At 46.7% G+C, this 22,425-nt stretch overlaps 1 protein-coding gene across 1 annotated transcript in view; it reads right to left on the bottom strand.

Moving 5' to 3' along the window:
* Nucleotides 1-22,425, bottom strand: part of SERINC4 (serine incorporator 4) — a 109,790-nt gene that overhangs the window by 35,109 nt on the left and 52,256 nt on the right. The window contains exons 9-10 of the mRNA XM_063929958.1: nt 997-1,069; nt 568-613 (exon numbers count right to left, since the gene is read on the bottom strand). Coding sequence (XP_063786028.1) covers nt 568-613; nt 997-1,069 — 119 coding nt within the window. The remainder of the gene's footprint in view (nt 1-567; nt 614-996; nt 1,070-22,425) is intronic.

The following is a 22,425-nucleotide window of genomic DNA, read 5'->3' as shown; positions in this document are numbered from 1 at the left end:
CCACACACACAGCCTAACCCTCCCTGGTAGTGCGTAAACCTAAGTTGTTGGGATTTTGGCGCCGGGCTGGTGACCATATAATTGGCTGCTGTTTCATTCCGAGTAGTGTCGGGAATTCGGCGTCGTTATTTTGACTGCCGGGATTCCGACCGCCGAGATCCTGACTGGATCCTCTTGAAATAATACCAATGCCAAATACACAGTAACAGATACACCGTAATATCATCACGAGGGCACTTTGTGCCACTGGTAAATATTGAACTAATAAACTGCTTTCTCACCAACATTGGTTCAGCCCACAAAGTAGTTTCCTCCATTCTGTGTAGACCACTGGTGATCTGTACAGCTACAATTTCTCTGGTTTCTTCAGCCAAGATCAGCCCCTACTTAACAAATTACTTCTGCTGATGCTAATAGTAATCTGAATACAGCAAATGTGCACAATATGAAAATGGTGGCAGGAAAGAATGCTGGGATTATTTACCAATGACAAACACTAAGTAGTCTAGTAAAAATAAATAAACGGACATGAATATCTGCGGAACACAGATATGAAAAATGTATCACCTCCTTCCTCATCTTCTTCCGGACAGCAGAAGCAGCACGATGCTTTCTACATAAAAAGTGAACACAAAAACACAGGTTACTTACTGATAAACAGGGGACCTGGAATACATCAAATACACCTGCTGCACGTAATATCTGTACACTGCAGGCTGTGTAACCACCCGGATCTGACTACACCGCAGTGCACGATTTCTCACTGTTCTCTTGCTGCTCAATTTACCGTGGTAATTCTTTCACAGAATAAGCTCATCTGAACTAGCAATGAACATCTTAAAATACTGTGCACTGAGCACATGTAATGCTGACCCATCAGGAAGGAAATGTGAGAGAAATCCCTCTGCTATGAGCACTAATAATAACAGGTTATGGAAAGCTTTCTGTCTATACAAAGCAGAGTGTCTGCACTATGGAGAATACTAGTGTACTTACCTGGAACTCATAGGTGTAGACCTTAACCATCCACATTGGACCAAACATCTCCGCTAGGTAGGACGCTTCATTGCTGTAAATAAAAAAAATGTACTTACAAAGTTAGTAGTCAGCACATCAGCCATAGGAAATATCCTGTAGCTTTACTGCAGCACACTAAGTGGTTACATAGCGCTCAGGTACCTCGTCAGTGCATGTTTTACAGATCTCCCCACAGAGCACATTCTCATGTTTAGTATTTAGGCTGATGCAGGGTTGGAAGTAAATTGGACATACGTTACTCCAAAAAGACAGTATAATGTGTATATTCTCCAATATATAGAGGTGTACTGACCTCCAGATGCTAGCATCTGTATGTTTGCTAATAGTTATCATAATCAGTGTACACTTGCATCCAGCCATAAAACAGGTGCATAAGATACACGTCCAAACAGGTGTATCTTCACTTACATCCAACTTAGCCTACATGAGAACGCCCTACTACAACCCACTTACAGCTCTTCAGAGGTAAGTGATGCTGTATCTGCATGTGTTCCGTACAGTAGGATCGGCAGTGTGAACACATGCAAGATTCACTAAGCCAAGAGGCATCCATTCAACTCTGCATTAGACCCTTACCAGTAGATATATCAATCCTTCTAAAGAACAGAGAAGTGGACAAGTGGAGATGTTTCCCATAGCAAACAATTAATTTCTATCTAGCATTTATTAAGTACATCAATGTTTCTTAAACTTGGTTCTCATGATCCCTAACAGTTCAGACTTGCCAGATCTCCTAGCAGGTGCATAGTACCATGGCTACCGAATGGCTGCAGATTATTTTCAAGCTATAATTTTAATGAAGAGATGTATCAAATGTTGGAGTGAAATAAAGTGGAGAGAGATAATGTACCACCAAGTTAGGAGCTGATTGGTTATTACTTTATCTCTCTCCATGATTTGATACATTTTCCTTCAATATCTCCTAGGTTGAGCAGACCTTTGACATGCACAGTAGAAGATCTGGAAAGGTTGCACAAGATGATACAAGAGGATAGCGTTTAAAAATAATGCATGGTGAAATGACGGAGACATGGGAGAAGATGAATGACCCATCAAGTGTCCTATGAGGCTTTACTGAGCAGACCTACAAGAGGAAGGGTTTGGAAAGAGTCAATAATAGAAGCACCTCGCATAAGTCATGTCAAAATAGTTTTGCTGAAGGCAGAGGTGTGTGTTTAGTATGTTTGGCTCATTGACGCTAAGCTCTGGGCATTTCAATATGAACAGGAACTTGCATGTCATGAAGCAGAGAGAGATGTATCCTTAGCTCACCTCAAGTCACAGAGATATCTAAGCTCACTGAGAGTCTTTATCATACAGGCAGTGGATCTGGCACAGTAAATCCGAGATAATTTCTTTTTAGGACACAGAAAAAGTTTATGACATGTTGTGGAGTGGCCTTGTCAATGCCCACACCATAATATCTAATGACATGTTACTAACTTGACTCAACTTCCACACTTAATATAATTATACAATAAGTAAATAGAAAGTGCAGACACATTTGTATTTATAAGTTCTAAACTCCGTCTTGTAATGTGACAGATTACCATGTCTAGGTCTCCAAAGTTTTTGAAAAGCTTACCCCTTCTGCCTATCTGGCAAGATACTGTCATTTATACAGAACTATGAATGATGCGCAGCTCAGTGCCTAATCATACAGATAACTGACTGGAAATGAGTTCCAGGGAAAAGACTTCTGCAGGGCCCAATATGAATGTGGCCAAATACAATAATAATAACTAAAATTAACATCCAATTTATGGTCAAATTAATCAATAAATCATCAGCAAGAGATATTCATAATTTACCAGTAGCCTACAGAACTTTTTTTGGTGAACAAAATGACTTGAAATTACTTGATTTGACTTGAATAAGGAAACAAGATCTCTCATTGCATAAATTTATTAAACTCGAACATATATACGTATAATCAATAGTATGGCCTTGGTACAGATTATTTTTCCACATAGTCCCCATACTTGTCTAAGCATTTGTTCCAACAGTACACAAAGGCATCTATCCCGGCACAGAAGAAATCAGTGTCAAACACCTGAAGCCAGGATATGACGGCTTGCTGAACTTCGCCGTCGGTTGCGAATCGCCTTCCACCCATGTGCTTTTTCAATGGTCCAAAGAGATGGAAATCACTCAGTATCTGGTCAGAGCTGTAGGGAGGATGGCCCAGCACCTCCCAATGTAGCTCTGTAACAACTCGGCAGTGTACTAAACCCAAGCCTGTTTCCGAGATGGTGATGAATCTCAGCTGCTGATGTGTCCTTTAGACGCAGAAATCTGATCACACTACGCACCTCAATGCTTGACCATGTTTCCATCAGCCCCGCCATGTTACAACTGATGTTGGAACAGTATGACTGATTTGAGGCGAATCTAATGGCCATGAGAAGAAGTAGTGCTCTACCTGCTCTGGCGTGATCAGAAATTAGAATGAAACTGAGAACATTACACATGTGAGAGGTCTTGTTACCTTACTTATAGTGAGCCACCCTCGTATTAAAACCACTTAACTGGCATGGTCAGATTTCATGCAACTGCGCCGTCCCACCCTGTCCCTCCATTTTTGACGAGGAGATCCGTTTTGCAGATGTGCATAATTTAATGTTTAAATATTTAAAAAAATACTTTTTCAACTTTATTAAATAAAATAAATGTTAAAAAACAATGTTGTTAACGCTTTTGAAGGGAAAAATCGTCAGTTAAGTGGTAGCTTCACATAAGACCATTCAAGTGCTAAGGGAAACCACAATTCTATTCATACATAAACCAAAACATTATAGCCCTGATGTCGCTTCATCCTCTTTATTTCAACAATGAGGCACTAATAAGCAGTATTTTAAGAGAATCAATATAAGGTAGCATATTCTCACTAAGAGGGCAGTCCCAGGCAGCACTCTCCACCATGGTTCTATTGGGATGACATTTTAGATAGTTTGTAGATAGACAGTGGAGTTCCACTCGAGATCTCAATCTTGTTAATTTACCTATACCAATAGCTAGTGATACAGATTGAGCCCCAGTAACTTTCAGCTTGAGGCTCAAGGCCTATAGGAGCAAGGGCACCGTGTTTTTGTTTTACAGTCTTATATACCATAGAGGTATTAGCATTGTCGGGTCCAGTAGCATTTGGGTAAGGGAGCAGCAATGCCACTATAGCCCTTGAACCCCCACTTTGTATTCAAAATAGCACAGCAAAATAGGTCTCTTCTGAGCATGTGTGGTGCGTACTGGGAGATGCATAGAATTTAGAATCTTCTGGGAATAAAGTAGAGACCTCTGGGGGAGCAGCAACCAGGGAAATGTCTTCTTGTGGCCATACCCTATGCCCCCTCCTCTCTGATTCTGCCACTGAGCCCTCTGCTGATCACCCTGTGACTTATTTCACAATTGCAGAGGAATCTATCACTTGGGTTAGTGGAGATTTGCTCAGGTGGGCAAGCTGTCCATTTTTTCATTATTTATTTTCATTACACAGTAATTTATGTACAGAAAACTAATCTTGTTTCATGTCTTATTAAACGTATAAGAGGCCATACCTCCCAACTTCTGCAGGATAGTTCCAATTTGAGGGTTCTGTCCCGCCTGTCATGGCAAATATGAGCACTCGTTCTAGAACAGCTAAGGTTAACTCTATCAACAAGTGAGGTGCAAAGTCACCAGTGACCATCACAATGAGGTTAGAACTTAGCAACAACTGGCAGTCTCACACACTATGGGGGTCATTCCGAGTTGATCGTAGCTGTGCTGAATTTAGCACAGCTACGATCATTCACACTGACATGCGGGGGAACGCCCAGCACAGGGTTAGTCCGCCCCGCATGTCAGTACCGCCCCCCCTGCAGAAGTGTAAAAGCATCGCACAGCGGCGATGCCTTTGCACTTCAAGAGTAGCTCCCGACTAGTGCAGCTTTATCGTGCTGGCCGGGAGCTACTCGTCACTGCCCGTCCCACAGCGGCTGTGTGTGACGTCACGCAGCCGCCGCGGCCCGCACCACCCCTAACGGTCCGGCCACGCCCGCGTTGGCTGTACCACTCCCCCTAAACGGCGGCTTAACGCTGCCGTCCAGCCCCCTCCTGCCCAGCGACCGCCTCTGCCTCAGAGGCGATCGCTAGGCAACAACGGCTGGCATTACATACTTGTATGTAATGCTCATAGGGGGTCATTCGGACCCGATCGCTGCGCTGCGAGAAACTGCAGCGAGCGATCGGGTTGGAATGACCCCCTATGAGCATTACATACAAGTAGAGGCATACAGGGTATACTCCTCACTAATGCCAGCTTCGGCCATACTCTGTGGATCTTGATCCATTTGTTTATTAAGCAGCCACCCACTCTTCTTAATGTTTATTTACAGACCTGATAATTAGATTTATGTCCCACTCTAACTCAAGACATTAATATAATTCAAAACCCAGCTTGCGAAGTAAAAGCAGAAACACAGAGTAGTATCCTCATGGAGTATTTGGTATGAAAACAGAAGGCGAAGAATCAGAAATGCATGTTAATAATAACTTAAGAGCCAGATGGACTGGGATTACAAGCAGTGAGGCTATCTAATTAGGAATCCTGTGAGGTCAGATCCTTTGTCAGACAACATTTATTGAGGCTCCATAAAAACATTCATTTCCCATTCTGCTACCACACTGTGGAAATGGTGCAAGACTTCATCTTCCCAAAAAGAAGACAAAGTAGGATGTACTGATGTGATACACAGTATTAAGCCAGAGAAGGTTCTCTGCTCTCTATAGGAAGAAATCAGCTAAAAGTCATATCCTAAAAGTCATCTCCATTCTCACCTAGGGGCAGAAGTGACGATTGATGTTTTTGCTGGTGGGTGCTCAGCCTGCTCACGGCACGCAGTACATACCAGTATACAAGTGCAGTAATTACATATACGCAGTAACTGCATCAGTTATTATCTGGCAATCACAACATAGATCCTGCCTATTCTATTTGCCAACGTGTTAGAATGAAACATGATTTGAAGTAAAATTCCAAGTTAGCTAAATAGCATCACAGCTCCATTTATATGGCAACATTCTTTCTGGGTAAAGCGATCTGGATTACTACAGCAAAAATAGCGGGCATATAAATCTGCATCAGCGGCCTAAGCTGTGTACATATATTTCATACAATAGCCAGTCGTCCCCCTCCTTTGGAAAAAGATCCGTGAAGGATGGTCCCATATAAACAGAGCTGTGATGCTATTCAATTAACTTTGATATAAACCATAGTTAGTTTAATTTTAACACATTAACAAATACAATGAGCTGAGGATCTGTGTTGTAATTGCCAAATAATAACTTGTGCAGTTGTTACATATATAATAATTATTACATACTTAATCTCATTTATGTATATCTACATATATATATATATATATATATATATATATATATATATATATAACTGCTCAAAAAAATAAAGGGAACACTTAAACAACACGTCCTAGATCTGAATGAATGAAATATTCTTACAGGTTGAGTATCCCATATCCAAATATTCCGAAATACGGAATATTCCGAAATACGGACTTTTTTGAGGGAGAGTGAGATAGTGAAACCTTTGTTTTTTGATGGCTCAATGTACACAAACTTTGTTTAATACACAAAGTTATTAAAAATATTGTATTAAATGACCTTCAGGCTGTGTGTATAAGGTGTATATGAAACATAAATGAATTGTGTGAATGTAGACACACTTTGTTTAATGCACAAAGTTATAAAAAATATTGGCTAAAATTACCTTCAGGCTGTGTGTATAAGGTGTATATGTAACATAAATGCATTCTGTGCTTAGATTTCGGTCCCATCACCATGATATCTCATTATGGTATGCAATTATTCCAAAATACGGAAAAATCCCATATCCAAAATACCTCTGGTCCCAAGCAATTTGGATAAGGGAGACTCAACCTGTATTAAATACTTTGTTCTTTACATAGTTGAATGTGCTGACAACAAAATCACACAAAAATTATCATTGGAAATCAAATTTATTAACCCATGGAGGTCTGGATTTGGAGTCACACTCAAAATTAAAGTGGAAAAACACACTTCAGGCTGATCCAACTTTGATGTAATGTCCTTAAAACAAGTCAAAATGAGGCTCAGTAGTGTGTGTGGCCTCCACGTGCCTGTATGACTTCCCTACAATGCCTGGGCATGCTCCTGATGAGGTGGCGGATGGTCTCCTAAGGGATCTCCTCCCAGACCTGCACTACAGCATCCGCCAACTCCTGCACAGTCTGTGGTGCAACGTGGCATTGGTGGATGGAGCGAGACATGATGTCCCAGATGTGCTCAATTGGATTTAGGTCTGGGGAACGGGTGGGCCAGTCCATAGCATCAATGCCTTCGTCTTGCAGGAACTGCTGACACACTCCAGCCACATGAGGTCTAGCATTGTCTTGCATTAGGAGGAACCCAGGGCCAATTGCACCAGCATATGGTCTCACAAGGGGTCTGAGGATCTCATCTCGGTACCTAATGGCAGTCAGGCTACCTCTGGCGAGCACATGGAGGGCTGTGCGGCCCCCCAAAGAAATGCCACCCCACACCATTACTGACCCACTGCCAAACCGGTCATGCTGGAGGATGTTGCAGTCAGCAGAACGTTCTCCTTGGCGTCTCCAGACTCTGTTACGTCTGTCACATGTGCTCAGTGAGAACCTGCTTTCAACTGTGAAGAGCACAGGGCGCCAGTGGCGAATTTGCTAATCTTGGTGTTCTCTGGCAAATGCCAAACGTCCTGCACGGTGTTGGGCTGTTAGCACAACCCCCACCTGTGGACGTCGGGCCCTCATACCACCCTCATGGAGTCTGTTTCTGATCGTTTGAGTAGACACATGCACATTTGTGGCTTGCTGGAGGTCATTTTGCAGGGCTCTGGCAGTGCTCCTCCTTTTCCTTCTTGCACAAAGGCAAAGGTAGCGGTCCTACTGCTAGGTTGTTGCCCTCCTACGGCCTCCTCCACGTCTCCTGATGTACTGGCCTGTCTCCTGGTAGCGCCTCCATGCTCTGGACACTACACTGACAGACACAACAAACCTTCTTGCCACAGCTCGCAGTGATGTGCCATCCTGAATGAGCTGCACTACCTGAGCCACTTGTGTGGGTTGTAGACTCCGTCTCATGCTTCCACTAGAGTGAAAGCAACACCAGCTTTCAAAAGTGACCAAAACATCAGCCAGAAAGCATAGGAGCTGAGAAGTGGTCTGTGGTCACCACCTGCAGAACAACTCCTTTATTGGGGGTGTCTTGCTAATTGCCTATAATTTCCACCTATTGGCCCTCATTCCGAGTTGTTCGCTCGCAAGCTGCTTTTAGCAGCATTGCACACGCTAAGCCGCCGCCTACTGGGAGTGAATCTTAGCTTAGCAAAATTGCGAACGAAAGATTCTCAAAATTGCGAATACAAATTTCTAAGCAGTTTCTGAGTAGCTCGATACTTACTCTGCCACTGCGATCAGTTCAGTCAGTTTCGTTCCTGGTTTGACGTCACAAACACACCCAGCGTTCGCCCAGACACTCCCCCGTTTCTCCAGCCACTCCCGCGTTTTTCCCAGAAACGGCAGCGTTTTTTCACACACACCCATAAAACGTCCAGTTTCCGCCCGGAAACACCCACTTCCTGTCAATCACACTCCGATCACCAGAACGAAGAAAAAACCTCGTAATGCCGTGAGTAAAATACCAAACTTCTTAGCAAATTTACTTGGCGCAGTCGCAGTGCGAACATTGCGCATGCGCAATTAGCGGAAAATCGCTGCGATGCAAAGAAAATTACAGAGCGAACAACTCGGAATGAGGGCCATTGTCTATTCCATTTGCACAACAGCATGTGAAATTGATTTTCAATCAGTGTTGCTTCCTAAGTGGACAGTTTGATTTCACAGAAGTGTGATTGACTTGGAGTTACATTATGGGGGTCATTCCGAGTTGTTCGCTCGCAAGCTGCTTTTAGCAGCTTTGCACACGCTAAGCCGCCGCCTACTGGGAGTGAATCTTAGCTTATCAAAATTGCGAACGAAAGATTAGCAGAATTGCGAATAGACACTTCTTAGCAGTTTCTGAGTAGCTCCAAACTTACTCGGCATCTGCGATCAGTTCAGTGCTTGTCGTTCCTGATTTGACGTCACAAACACACCCAGCGTTCGCCCAGACACTCCTCCGTTTCTCCAGCCACTCCCGCGTTTTTACCAGAAACGGTAGCGTTTTTTCGCACACACCCATAAAACGGCCAGTTTCCGCCCAGAAACACCCACTTCCTGTCAATCACACTCCGATCACCAGAACGAAGAAAAAACCACGTAATGCCGTAAGTAAAATTCCTAACTGCATAGCAAATTTACTTGGCGCAGTCGCACTGCGGACATTGCGCATGCGCATTAGCGACTAATCGCTCCGTTGCGGAAAAAAAATAACGAGCGAACAACTCGGAATGACCCCCTATGTTGTTTAAGTGTTCCCTTTATTTTTTTGAGCAGTGTATATATATATACATATATATATATATATATATATATATATATATCCAATGACGGTCGCACTCACATCTTCAAGAAACCAACGACTGGGGTGTCCACTCCAATGTCAAAGCATTGCAATTATAGAAAAAAGGTAGAGACACTCTCCAGATTTTACAAACATGCAAAAAAAGTTCTCATTTATTATGATATACGTTACATAATCCACTTGAATAGTATCCTCATAGTATCCTCAAGCGCTTTCGGCCCTCAATGGGCCTTCCTCAGGATGCCTGGGCTGATCTGTTGTTTGGTCTCATTACCTGATGTGTAGTTGCTGTACATAGCCTCCTGAGGAAGGCCCATTGAGGGCCGAAAGCGCTTGAGGATACTATGAGGATACTATTCAAGTGGATTATGTAACGTATATCATAATAAATGAGAACTTTTTTTGCATGTTTGTAAAATCTGGAGAGTGTCTCTACCTTTTTTCTATATATATATTAGAGATGTGCACTTGAAATTTTTCGGGTTTTGTGTTTTGGTTTTGGGTTCGGTTCCGCGGCCGTGTTTTGGGTTCGACCGCGTTTTGGCAAAACCTCACCGAATTTTTTTTGTCGGATTCGGGTGTGTTTTGGATTCGGGTGTTTTTTTCAAAAAACACTAAAAAACAGCTTAAATCATAGAATTTGGGGGTCATTTTGATCCCAAAGTATTATTAACCTCAAAAACCATAATTTCCACTCATTTTCAGTCTATTCTGAATACCTCACACCTCACAATATTATTTTTAGTCCTAAAATTTGCACCGAGGTTGCTGGATGACTAAGCTAAGCGACCCTAGTGGCTGACACAAACACCTGGCCCATCTAGGAGTCGCACTGCAGTGTCACGCAGGCTGTCCCTTCCAAAAAACACTCCCCAAACAGCACATGACGCAAAGAAGAAAAAAAGAGGCGCAATGAGGTAGCTGTGTGAGTAAGCTAAGCGACCCTAGTGGCCGACACAAACACCTGGCCCATCTAGGAGTGGCACTGCAGTGTCACGCAGGATGTCCCTTCCAAAAAACACTCCCCAAACAGCACATGACGCAAAGAAGAAAAAAAGAGGCGCAATGAGGTAGCTGTGTGAGTAAGCTAAGCGACCCTAGTGGCCGACACAAACACCTGGCCCATCTAGGAGTGGCACTGCAGTGTCACGCAGGATGTCCCTTCCAAAAAACACTCCCCAAACAGCACATGACGCAAAGAAGAAAAAAAGAGGCGCAATGAGGTAGCTGTGTGAGTAAGCTAAGCGACCCTAGTGGCCGACACAAACATCTGGCCCATCTAGGAGTGGCACTGCAGTGTCAGGCAGGATGGCCCTTCCAAAAAATACTCCCCAAACAGCACATGACACAAAGAAGAAAAAAAAGAGGTGCAATGAGGTAGCTGTGTGAGTAAGATAAGCGACCCTAGTGGCCGACACAAACACCTGGCCCATCTAGGAGTGGCACTGCAGTGTCACGCAGGATGGCCCTTCCAAAAAACACTCCCCAAACAGCACATAACGCAAAGAAAAATGAAAGAAAAAAGAGGTGCAAGATGGAATTGTCCTTGGGCCCTCCCACCCACCCTTATGTTGTATAAACAGGACATGCACACTTTAACCAACCCATCATTTCAGTGACAGGGTCTGCCACACGACTGTGACTGAAATGACGGGTTGGTTTGGACCCCCACCTAAAAAGAAGCAATTAATCTCTCCTTGCACAAACTGGCTCTACAGAGGCAAGATGTCCACCTCATCATCATCCTCCGATATATCACCATGTACATCCCCCTCCTCACAGATTATCAATTCGTCCCCACTGGAATCCACCATCTCAGCTCCCTGTGTACTTTGTGGAGGCAATTGCTGCTGGTCAATGTCTCCACGGAGGAATTGATTATAATTCATTTTAATGAACATCATCTTCTCCACATTTTCTGGATGTAACCTCGTACGCCGATTGCTGACAAGGTGAGCGGCGGCACTAAACACTCTTTCGGAGTACACACTTGTGGGAGGGCAACTTAGGTAGAATAAAGCCAGTTTGTGTAAGGGCCTCCAAATTGCCTCTTTTTCCTGCCAGTATAAGTACGGACTGTGTGACGTGCCTACTTGGATGCGGTCACTCATATAATCCTCCACCATTCTTTCAATGGTGAGAGAATCATATGCAGTGACAGTAGACGACATGTCCGTAATCGTTGTCAGGTCCTTCAGTCCGGACCAGATGTCAGCATCAGCAGTCGCTCCAGACTGCCCTGCATCACCGCCAGCGGGTGGGCTCGGAATTCTGAGCCTTTTCCTCGCACCCCCAGTTGCGGGAGAATGTGAAGGAGGAGATGTTGACAGGTCGCGTTCCGCTTGACTTGACAATTTTCTCACCAGCAGGTCTTTGAACCCCAGCAGACTTGTGTCTGCCGGAAAGAGAGATCCAAGGTAGGCTTTAAATCTAGGATCGAGCATGGTGGCCAAAATGTAGTGCTCTGATTTCAACAGATTGACCACCCGTGAATCCTTGTTAAGCGAATTAAGGGCTCCATCCACAAGTCCCACATGCCTAGCGGAATCGCTCTGTGTTAGCTCCTCCTTCAATGTCTCCAGCTTCTTCTGCAAAAGCCTGATGAGGGGAATGACCTGACTCAGGCTGGCAGTGTCTGAACTGACTTCACGTGTGGCAAGTTCAAAGGGCATCAGAACCTTGCACAACGTTGAAATCATTCTCCACTGCGCTTGAGACAGGTGCATTCCACCTCCTATATCGTGCTGAATTGTATAGGCTTGAATGGCCTTTTGCTGCTCCTCCAACCTCTGAAGCATATAGAGGGTTGAATTCCACCTCGTTACCACTTCTTGCTTCAGATGATGGCAGGGCAGGTTCAGTTGTTTTTGGTGGTGCTCCAGTCTTCTCTACGTGGTGCCTGTACGCCGAAAGTGTCCCGCAATTCTTCTGGCCACCGACAGCATCTCTTGCACGCCCCTCTCGTTTTTTTAAAAATTCTGCACCACCAAATTCAAGGTATGTGCAAAACATGGGACGTGCTGGAATTTGCCCATATTTAATGCACCCCCAATATTGCTGGCGTTGTCCGATGCCACAAATCCACAGGAGAGTCCAATTGGGGTAAGCCATTCCGCGATGATCTTCCTCAGTTGCCGTAAGAGGTTTTCAGCTGTGTGCGTATTCTGGAAAGCGGTGATACAAAGCGTAGCCTGCCTAGGAAAGAGTTGGCGTTTGCAAGGTGCTGCTACTGGTGCCGCCGCTGCTGTTCTTGCGGCGGGAGTCCATACATCTACCCAGTGGGCTGTCACAGTCATATAGTCCTGACCCTGCCCTGCTCCACTTGTCCACATGTCCGTGGTTAAGTGGACATTGGGTACAACTGCATTTTTTAGGACACTGGTGAGTCTTTTTCTGACGTCCGTGTACATTCTCGGTATCGCCTGCCTAGAGAAGTGGAACCTAGATGGTATTTGGTAACGGGGGCACACTGCCTCAATAAATTGTCTAGTTCCCTGTGAACTAACGGCGGATACCGGACGCACGTCTAACACCAACATAGTTGTCAAGGCCTCAGTTATCCGCTTTGCAGCAGGATGACTGCTGTGATATTTCATCTTCCTCGCAAAGGACTGTTGGACAGTCAATTGCTTACTGGAAGTAGTACAAGTGGTCTTCCGACTTCCCCTCTGGGATGACGATCGACTCCCAGCAGCAACAACAGCAGCGCCAGCAGCAGTAGGCATTACACTCAAGGATGCATCGAATGAATCCCAGGCAGGAGAGGACTCGTCAGAATTGCCAGTGACATGGCCTGCAGGACTATTGGCATTCCTGGGTAAGGAGGAAATTGACACTGAGGGAGTTGGTGGGGTGGTTTGCGTGAGCTTGGTTACAAGAGGAAGGGATTTACTGGTCAGTGGACTGCTTCCGCTGTCACCCAAAGTTTTTGAACTTGTCACTGACTTATTATGAATGCGCTGCAGGTGACGTATAAGGGAGGATGTTCCGAGGTTCTTAACGTCCTTACCCCTACTTATTACAGCTTGACAAAGGCAACACACGGCTTGACACCTGTTGTCCGCATTTCTGTTGAAATACTTCCACACCGAAGAGCTGATTTTTTTGGTATTTTCACCAGGCATGTCAATGGCCATATTCCTCCCACGGACAACAGGTGTCTCCCCGGGTGCCTGACTTAAACAAACCACCTCACCATCAGAATCCTCCTGGTCAATTTCCTCCCCAGCGCCAGCAACACCCATATCCTCCTCATCCTGGTGTACTTCAACACTGACATCTTCAATCTGACTATCAGGAACTGGACTGCGGGTGCTCCTTCCAGCACTTGCAGGGGGCGTGCAAATGGTGGAAGGCGCATGCTCTTCACGTCCAGTGTTGGGAAGGTCAGGCATCGCAACCGACACAATTGGACTCTCCTTGTGGATTTGGGATTTCGAAGAACGCACAGTTCTTTGCGGTGCTTTTGCCAGCTTGAGTCTTTTCATTTTTCTAGCGAGAGGCTGAGTGCTTCCATCCTCATGTGAAGCTGAACCACTAGCCATGAACATAGGCCAGGGCCTCAGCCGTTCCTTGCCACTCCGTGTGGTAAATGGCATATTGGCAAGTTTACGCTTCTCCTCCGACAATTTTATTTTAGGTTTTGGAGTCCTTTTTTTACTGATATTTGGTGTTTTGGATTTTACATGCTCTGTACTATGACATTGGGCATCGGCCTTGGCAGACGACGTTGCTGGCATTTCATCGTCTCGGCCATGACTAGTGGCAGCAGCTTCAGCACGAGGTGGAAGTGGATCTTGATCTTTCCCTAATTTTGGAACCTCAACATTTTTGTTCTCCATATTTTAATAGGGACAACTAAAAGGCACCTCAGGTAAACAATGGAGATGGATGGATACTAGTATACTTATGGATGGACTGCCGAGTGCCGACACAGAGGTAGCTACAGCCGTGGACTACCGTACTGTGTCTGCTGCTAATATAGACTGGATGATAATGAGATGAAATCAATATATATGTATATATAATATCACTAGTACTGCAGCCGGACAGGTATATATTATATATTTATTATGTAATGACTGATGACGGACCTGCTGGACACTGTCAGCTCAGCAGCACCGCAGACTGCTACAGTAAGCTACTATAGTAGTATGTATAAAGAAGAAAGAAAAAAACAACAACCACGGGTAGGTGGTATACAATTATGGATGGACTGCCGAGTGCCGACACAGAGGTAGCTACAGCCGTGGACTACCGTACTGTGTCTGCTGCTAATATAGACTGGATGATAATGAGATGAAATCAATATATATGTATATATAATATCACTAGTACTGCAGCCGGACAGGTATATATTATATATTTATTATGCAATGACTGATGACGGACCTGCTGGACACTGTCAGCTCAGCAGCACCGCAGACTGCTACAGTAAGCTACTATAGTAGTATGTATAAAGAAGAAAGAAAAAAACAACAACCACGGGTAGGTGGTATACAATTATGGATGGACTGCCGAGTGCCGACACAGAGGTAGCTACAGCCGTGGACTAACGTACTGTGTCTGCTGCTAATATAGACTGGATGATAATGAGATGAAATCAATATATATGTATATATAATATCACTAGTACTGCAGCCGGACAGGTATATATTATATATTTATTATGTAATGACTGATGACGGACCTGCTGGACACTGTCAGCTCAGCAGCACCGCAGACTGCTACAGTAAGCTACTATAGTAGTATGTATAAAGAAGAAAGAAAAAAACAACAACCACGGGTAGGTGGTATACAATTATGGATGGACTGCCGAGTGCCGACACAGAGGTAGCTACAGCCGTGGACTAACGTACTGTGTCTGCTGCTAATATAGACTGGATGATAATGAGATGAAATCAATATATATGTATATATAATATCACTAGTACTGCAGCCGGACAGGTATATATTATATATTTATTATGTAATGACTGATGACGGACCTGCTGGACACTGTCAGCTCAGCAGCACCGCAGACTGCTACAGTAAGCTACTATAGTAGTATGTATAAAGAAGAAAGAAAAAAACAACCACGGGTAGGTGGTATACAATTATGGATGGACTGCCGAGTGCCGACACAGAGGTAGCTACAGCCGTGGACTAACGTACTGTCTCTGCTGCTTTTATAGACTGGATGATAATGAGATGAAATCAATATATATGTATATATAATATCACTAGTACTGCAGCCGGACAGGTATATATTATATATTTATTATGTAATGACTGATGACGGACCTGCTGGACACTGTCAGCTCAGCAGCACCGCAGACTGCTACAGTAAGCTACTATAGTAGTATGTATAAAGAAGAAAGAAAAAAACAACAACCACGGGTAGGTGGTATACAATTATGGATGGACTGCCGAGTGCCGACACAGAGGTAGCTACAGCCGTGGACTAACGTACTGTGTCTGCTGCTAATATAGACTGGATGATAATGAGATGAAATCAATATATATGTATATATAATATCACTAGTACTGCAGCCGGACAGGTATATATTATATATTTATTATGTAATGACTGATGACGGACCTGCTGGACACTGTCAGCTCAGCAGCACCGCAGACTGCTACAGTAAGCTACTATAGTAGTATGTATAAAGAAGAAAGAAAAAAAAAAAAACACGGGTAGGTGCTAGGTGGTATACAATATTATATATATATTATATACAATTATATATATATATATAATATATATTAAACTCATAAACTGGTGGTGATTTATTAAACTGGTGGTCAGGTCACTGGTCACACTATCAGCAACTTGCAAGTAGTACTCCTGAGTCCTAAGCAGACAATCACAATATATATTATACTGGTGGTCAGTGTGGTCACAAACAATGGCAGTGTGGCTGGCACTCTGGCAGCAAAAGTGTGCACTGTACGTTATATGTACTCCTGAGTCCTGCTCTCAGACTCTAACTGCTCCCCACTGTCAGTGTCTCCCCCACAAGTCAGATAATACAGTCACACTATCTCTCTCTATCACTTCAGCAAGTACTAGTAGTAGTAGTACTCCTCCTAATGCTCCCCAAATTACTACTGTGTCTCTCTCTGTCTCACTCTCTTCTCGAATCTCTATAAACGGAGAGGACGCCAGACACGTCCTCTCCCTATGAATCTCAATGCACGTGTGAAAAATGTCGGCGACGCGCGGCTCCTTATATAGAATCCGAGTCTCGCGATAGAATCCGAGCCTCGCGAGAATCCGACAGCGTGATGATGACGTTCGGGCGCGCTCGGGTTAACCGAGCAAGGCGGGAAGATCCGAGTCGCTCGGACCCGTGTAAAAAAACATGAAGTTCGGGCGGGTTCGGATTCCGAGGAACCGAACCCGCTCATCTGTAATATATATATATATATATATATATATATATATATATCTTTATTATTCTTTTTGTCCAATGAATGAATGGCTGACGGAGGTCATCCTCACCTCAGTATTGCCAGCCAAGTGTACATTCCCAGTGGGAATTTCCTACTGTCATGTGGGCCACTGATCCAGTTATTCCCGGAACTGCCCTTATTGATTTATGGCTCCCTCAGCCGCACTGCAGCAGAACTGTTCCGCGTGTGTGTCTTCGGGCCGCAGGCGGGAGGACAGCACAGGGCAGGCGGGTGGACAACGCAGAGTGGGCAGCCGAGAGGGAGCGGGGTGTGATGTCAGCACGTCACACTGCGGGCAGGAGAGCAGCCGAAGGCCATAGCAGGGCTGCAATCACCTCTGCCTGATTGACAGGCAGAGGTGATCGCTGGGCGGGAGGGGGCGGAACGGCGGCGTTGGCCGCCGTTTCGTGGGAGCGGTCCTGCCAACGCAGGCGTGGCTGGGCCGGATGGGGGGCGGGCCGCAGCGGCTGCGTGACGTCACGTGCAGCTGCTGCAGGCCGGGGAGCGATGAGTAGCTCCCGGCCAGCACGCTAAATCTGCGCTGGCCGGGAGCTACTCTTGAAGTGTAAAGGCATCGCCCTGTGCTGGGCGTCCCCCCGCATGTCAGTGTGAATGATCGTAGCTGTGCTAAATTTAGTACAGCTACGATCAACTCGGAATGACCTCCATAGTCCCATGAGGGCAGTCAAATGACTGCATATAAAGCACTACAGATAACAGCCCTTGCAGTATTTTTGAGCATACAAAATAATGATCCCATTGTTTTAGGGGTCACACATATTATATCTCCTATATATCAGCCCAGATCTGTGACTTTGTGACTCATTTGCTAACGCTGGGCTAGTCACAACACTGGGCGGAGTTAGTCAAATGAGTCACAGATCTGGGCAAATCTATAGGAGAGTAGGAGCAGAAGCAGATGGTATGGGCATGGCACAGGCAGGGGTCAGGGCCGTAACTACGTGTGTGCCAAGTGGGCTTGGCACACAGCGCAGTTGCCCTGAGGGCGCCCGGCCAGCGGCATGTAATGAGTCAAATTGACTCATTACATGCCGCCTCTGAAGTCTGCGCCGTGCGCCGCCGCGCTGTGGAGGAGAGCTACAGCGTCGGGCAGTGGAGAAGGAGGAGGAGGGAGGGGGACTGGAGCCGCAGCAGCGCTATTTCATTGGTAGTAAGCGCCGCTGCAGCAGTCCCCTCTCCTTCCGTGCTGGGATGCGGTTCCTCCATCCCAGCATCCACAGCAGCGTCGGGCAGCCAATACGGAAGGAGAGGGGACAGCTGCAGCGGCGCTTACTACTAATGACATAGCGCTGCTGCGGCTCCAGTCCCACTCCCTCCTCCTTCTTCTCCCCTGCCTGCACCGAGGGAGCTGCACGAGGAGCCTGTCAGCGGGGAGATGGTAAGTATCTCTCTCTCTCTCAGGGGGACACCGTCTGCCATAATGTGTAAAAAGGGGGCCTGGCTGCCGCAATGTGTAAAAAGGGGGCCTGGCTGCCGCAATGTGTAAAAAGGGGGCCTGGCTGCCGCAATGTGTAAAAACGGGGACTGGCTGCCGCAATGTGTAAAAATGGGGACTGGCTGCCGTAATGTGTAAAAAGGGGGACTGGCTGCCGCAATGTGTAAAAAGGGGGACTGGCTGCCGCAATGTGTAAAAAAGGGGGACTGGCTGCCGTAATGTGTAAAAAGGGGGACTGGCTGCCGCAATGTGTATAAAGGGGGACACCGTCTGCCGTAATGTGTAAAAACGGGGACGCTGTCTGCTGTAATGTGTAAAAACGGGGACACTGTCTGCCGAAATGTGTAAAAAGGGGGACTGGCTGCCACAATGTGTAAAAAGGGGGACTGTCTGCTGTAATGTGTAAAAAGGGGGACGCTGTCTGCTGTAATGTATAAAAGGGGCTCTACCTGGTGTAGTGGTGCTACTGTGCTGCGTAATTTGAATAATGGAGACTACTGTGCACCATAGTATGAATTGTTATTATTTTGTGGCCACGCCCCTTCCCCATGAATCCACGCCCCTATATATTTTTCACTGCCCCTATCTTACATGGGGGGGGGGGCGCCAATGTCGTTTCTTGCACACAGCGCTAAAATGCCTAGTTACGGCACTGGCAGGGGTGCATACCTCCCAACTTTCTTCAGGCAGAAGGGGGGACACACGCGCGGCGAAAAGGGGGCGTGGCTTCGCGGAGGACCCACGATCACGAGCCATGCCCCTGTTTTCGTCAGTGAGGGGGCATGCCCAGCGCTCTGTGAGCTGCTGGCATGCCCCCAGGGGCGGAATATGAGTTCAGGGGGCCCAGGGCACTTGAGACAGGGGGGCACTATCTCATTGCTGTACCTGCTGCGGGTTCAGGGGCGAGGCCTAATCGCGGGACAAGTGACCACGCCCCCTTATGCAAATTCCGGGATTTTTTTTTAATGGGATTTTGGCCCGTCAGCTAGGGGTAAATCCAGAGGGGGTGGTCGCTTTCCCCTACACACCCGCACAGGCAGAAGAAAACAGGGAGGCTGCTGCCTCCCTGCAACACCACAGACCTGCCAAAACGCAGCAGCGTGTGCTGACTGTAGCACAATGCTGCTGCTGTTGCTGGCAGGACGGGGGAGCTTCAGAGCTGGGACAGATCTACTCCAGCCGGGGGGGGGCCCTAAAACTGTGGGCCCCCCCTTAATCCAGCTCTGGTGCCGGGCCCCCCCTTAATCCGTACCCCCTGATGACCCCTCCCCTCCTGTCTTCACTAAATAGACGCTGTGCGTTGGGAGGTATGGGGGTGTGTGAGGGGGTATGCTGTACAGACAGACGGCCACCGGCTAACTGTGTGCTTGACCCACCACATCAGCATTCTCAGCAGGGGCTCTCTGGCACGGAGAAGCGTCACTTTCTGGCACACTCCACGCTTCTTAGTTGCAGTTTTGTGGGGCTAGCTGAAGCGCTGCCGCCCGCAGTGAGGTGCGCCCAGCTCCTTCTCACACTTTAGCCGGCGGGCAGCGCTGCAGAAGTCCGCGCTGCTTGCAGGCTCCGACCCCCTCCTCCCTCCAGCCGCAGCGTCTCCTGGGGGCTAACCAGTCACTCCTAGTCTCCCCTTACCACAGTGCCCCGCAGCCGTGAGGTCCACGCTGCGTGCATGCTGTGAACCCCTCCTCCCTCCAGCCGCAGCGTCTCCTGGGGGCTAACCAGTCACTCTCAGTCTCCCCTTACCACAGTGCCCGGCAGCCGTGCGAGGTCCATGGTGTGTGACTGAGGAGTGGGGGGGAGGGTTGCGGACGGGCAGATGAAGCAGGACTCCAGCCTGAGAGAGTCAGCCATGCCAAGTCTCCACCAGCAGCAGATCCCAACAGGTTGGAGTGGAACATCAGCAGCCAGCAGCAGTGACTCTGGTAAGACACATCTGTCTGTCACCACTGTTTTGTCCCTAATACCAATCTCTCCCATGCCCTGTGTTCTGTCATGTCCCTGTCACCCTTGGCCTTTCCCTGTCACCCCTGGCCTTGCCCTGTCACCCTTATCCTGGCCCTTTCACCCTTATCCTGGCCCTTTCACCCTTATCCTTGCCCTGTCACCCCTATCCTGGCCCTGTCATTTATGTCCTGGCCCCGTCGCCCCTGTCCTTGCCCCGTCACCCCTGTCCTGGCCCCATCACCCCTGTCCTGGCCCCGTCACCCCTGTTCTGACCCTGTTACCCCTGTCCTGGCCCTGTTACTGCATACCCTCCAACTACCTTTTTGGCAGGTACAGTACCCACAGCGCCTCCAGACTCCTTCCCAATGCACTACACCTCTGCACCTTCCCCTCCACCACATGCAGGTAATACTCCATATAATACAAATATTGAACCCCAGAAAGGCATGCAAGGGTTAAGGGGGCATAGCCCCTTGCGACGGTGTGAAGAGCGTCCGTAGGGCGCGATGAAGCACCTAGTATATATATATATATATATATATAATAGGATTTTGATAACCTACCAGTAAATCCTTTTCTCCTAGTCCGTAGAGGATGCTGGGGACGACATCAAGACCATGGGGTATAGATGAGATCCGCAGGAGACATGGGCAATCTAAAGACTTTTGGGTGTGAACTGGCTCCTTCCTCTATGCCCCTCCTCCAGACCTCAGTTGTAGGAACTGTGCCCAGGGAGACTGACATTTCGAGGAAAGGAATTACTTAACTAGTGGTGAGATATCTACCAACTCACACCCTCAACCATGCCGCACACATGGCATTCAACATAACACATGCCAACAGGCATGAACCAATTGCAGCAACATGCTGAAACCAAGAAAACACAACTTGTGTAACTCTAATAACTAAACTGCAGGTATGCACTGGGATGGGCGCCCAGCATCCTCTACGGACTAGGAGAAAGGGATTTACCGGTAGGTTATAAAAATCCTATTTTCTCATACGTCCTAGAGGATGCTGGGGACGACATCAAGACCATGGGGTCTATACCAAAACTCCAGTACGGGCGGGAGAGTGCGGATGACCCTGCAGCACCGATTGACCAAACTTGAGGTCCTCATCAGGCAAGGTGTCAAACTTGTAGAACTTAGCAAATGTGTTTGACCCTGACCAAGTAGCTGCTCAACAAAGTTGTAATGCCGAGACCCCCCGGGCAGCCGCCCAGGATGAGCCCACCTTCCTAGTGGAGTGGGCCTTTACCGACGTCGGTAACAGCAAACCAGCCGTAGTATGAGCTTGCTGAATCGTATTTCTAATCCAACGTGCAATAGTCTGCTTGGAAGCAGGACAGTCAATCTTGTTGTGAGCATACAGGACAAACAGAGCCTCTGTTTTCCGTATACGAGCCGTTCTAGCGACATAGATTGTCAAAGCTCTAACCACATCTAGAGATTTTGAATCAGTGAATGTGTTAGTAACTACTGGCACTACAATAGGTTGGTTTATGTGGAAAGATGAAACCACCTTCGGAAGAAAATGTCCTCAACTCTGCCCTATCTTCATGGAAGATCAGGTAAGGGCTCTTGTGAGGCAAGGCCCCCAATTCAGACACCCGCCTTGTGGATGCCAAAGCCAAAAGCATCACCACTTTCCAAGTGAGAAACTTCAACTCTATCTTTTCTAGAGGCTCAAACCAATCCGATTGAAGGAACTGCAATACCACGTTAAGGTCCCATGGTGCCACTGGAGGCACGAATGGAGGCTGGATGTGCAGAACCCCTTTCACAAAGGTCTGAGCCTCTGGAAAGAGGCCAATTGTTTCTGGAAGAACACTGACAAGGCCGAAATCTTGACCTTGATTGATCCCAATTGGAGGCTCGCCTCCACACCATCCTGCAAAAAATGGAGAAAACGTCCCAACTCAAACTCTTCCGTAGGAGCCTTCTTGGATTCACATCAAGACACATATTTTCTCCAAATATGGTGGTAATGTTTCGACGTTACTCCCTTTCTGGCCT

Source organism: Pseudophryne corroboree, chromosome 6 (assembly GCF_028390025.1).
Source record: "Pseudophryne corroboree isolate aPseCor3 chromosome 6, aPseCor3.hap2, whole genome shotgun sequence".
Classification (NCBI taxonomy): Eukaryota; Metazoa; Chordata; class Amphibia; order Anura; family Myobatrachidae; genus Pseudophryne; species Pseudophryne corroboree.
Note: the sequence above shows the minus strand (reverse complement) of the source record. Positions and strands in the feature narration are given on the sequence as shown.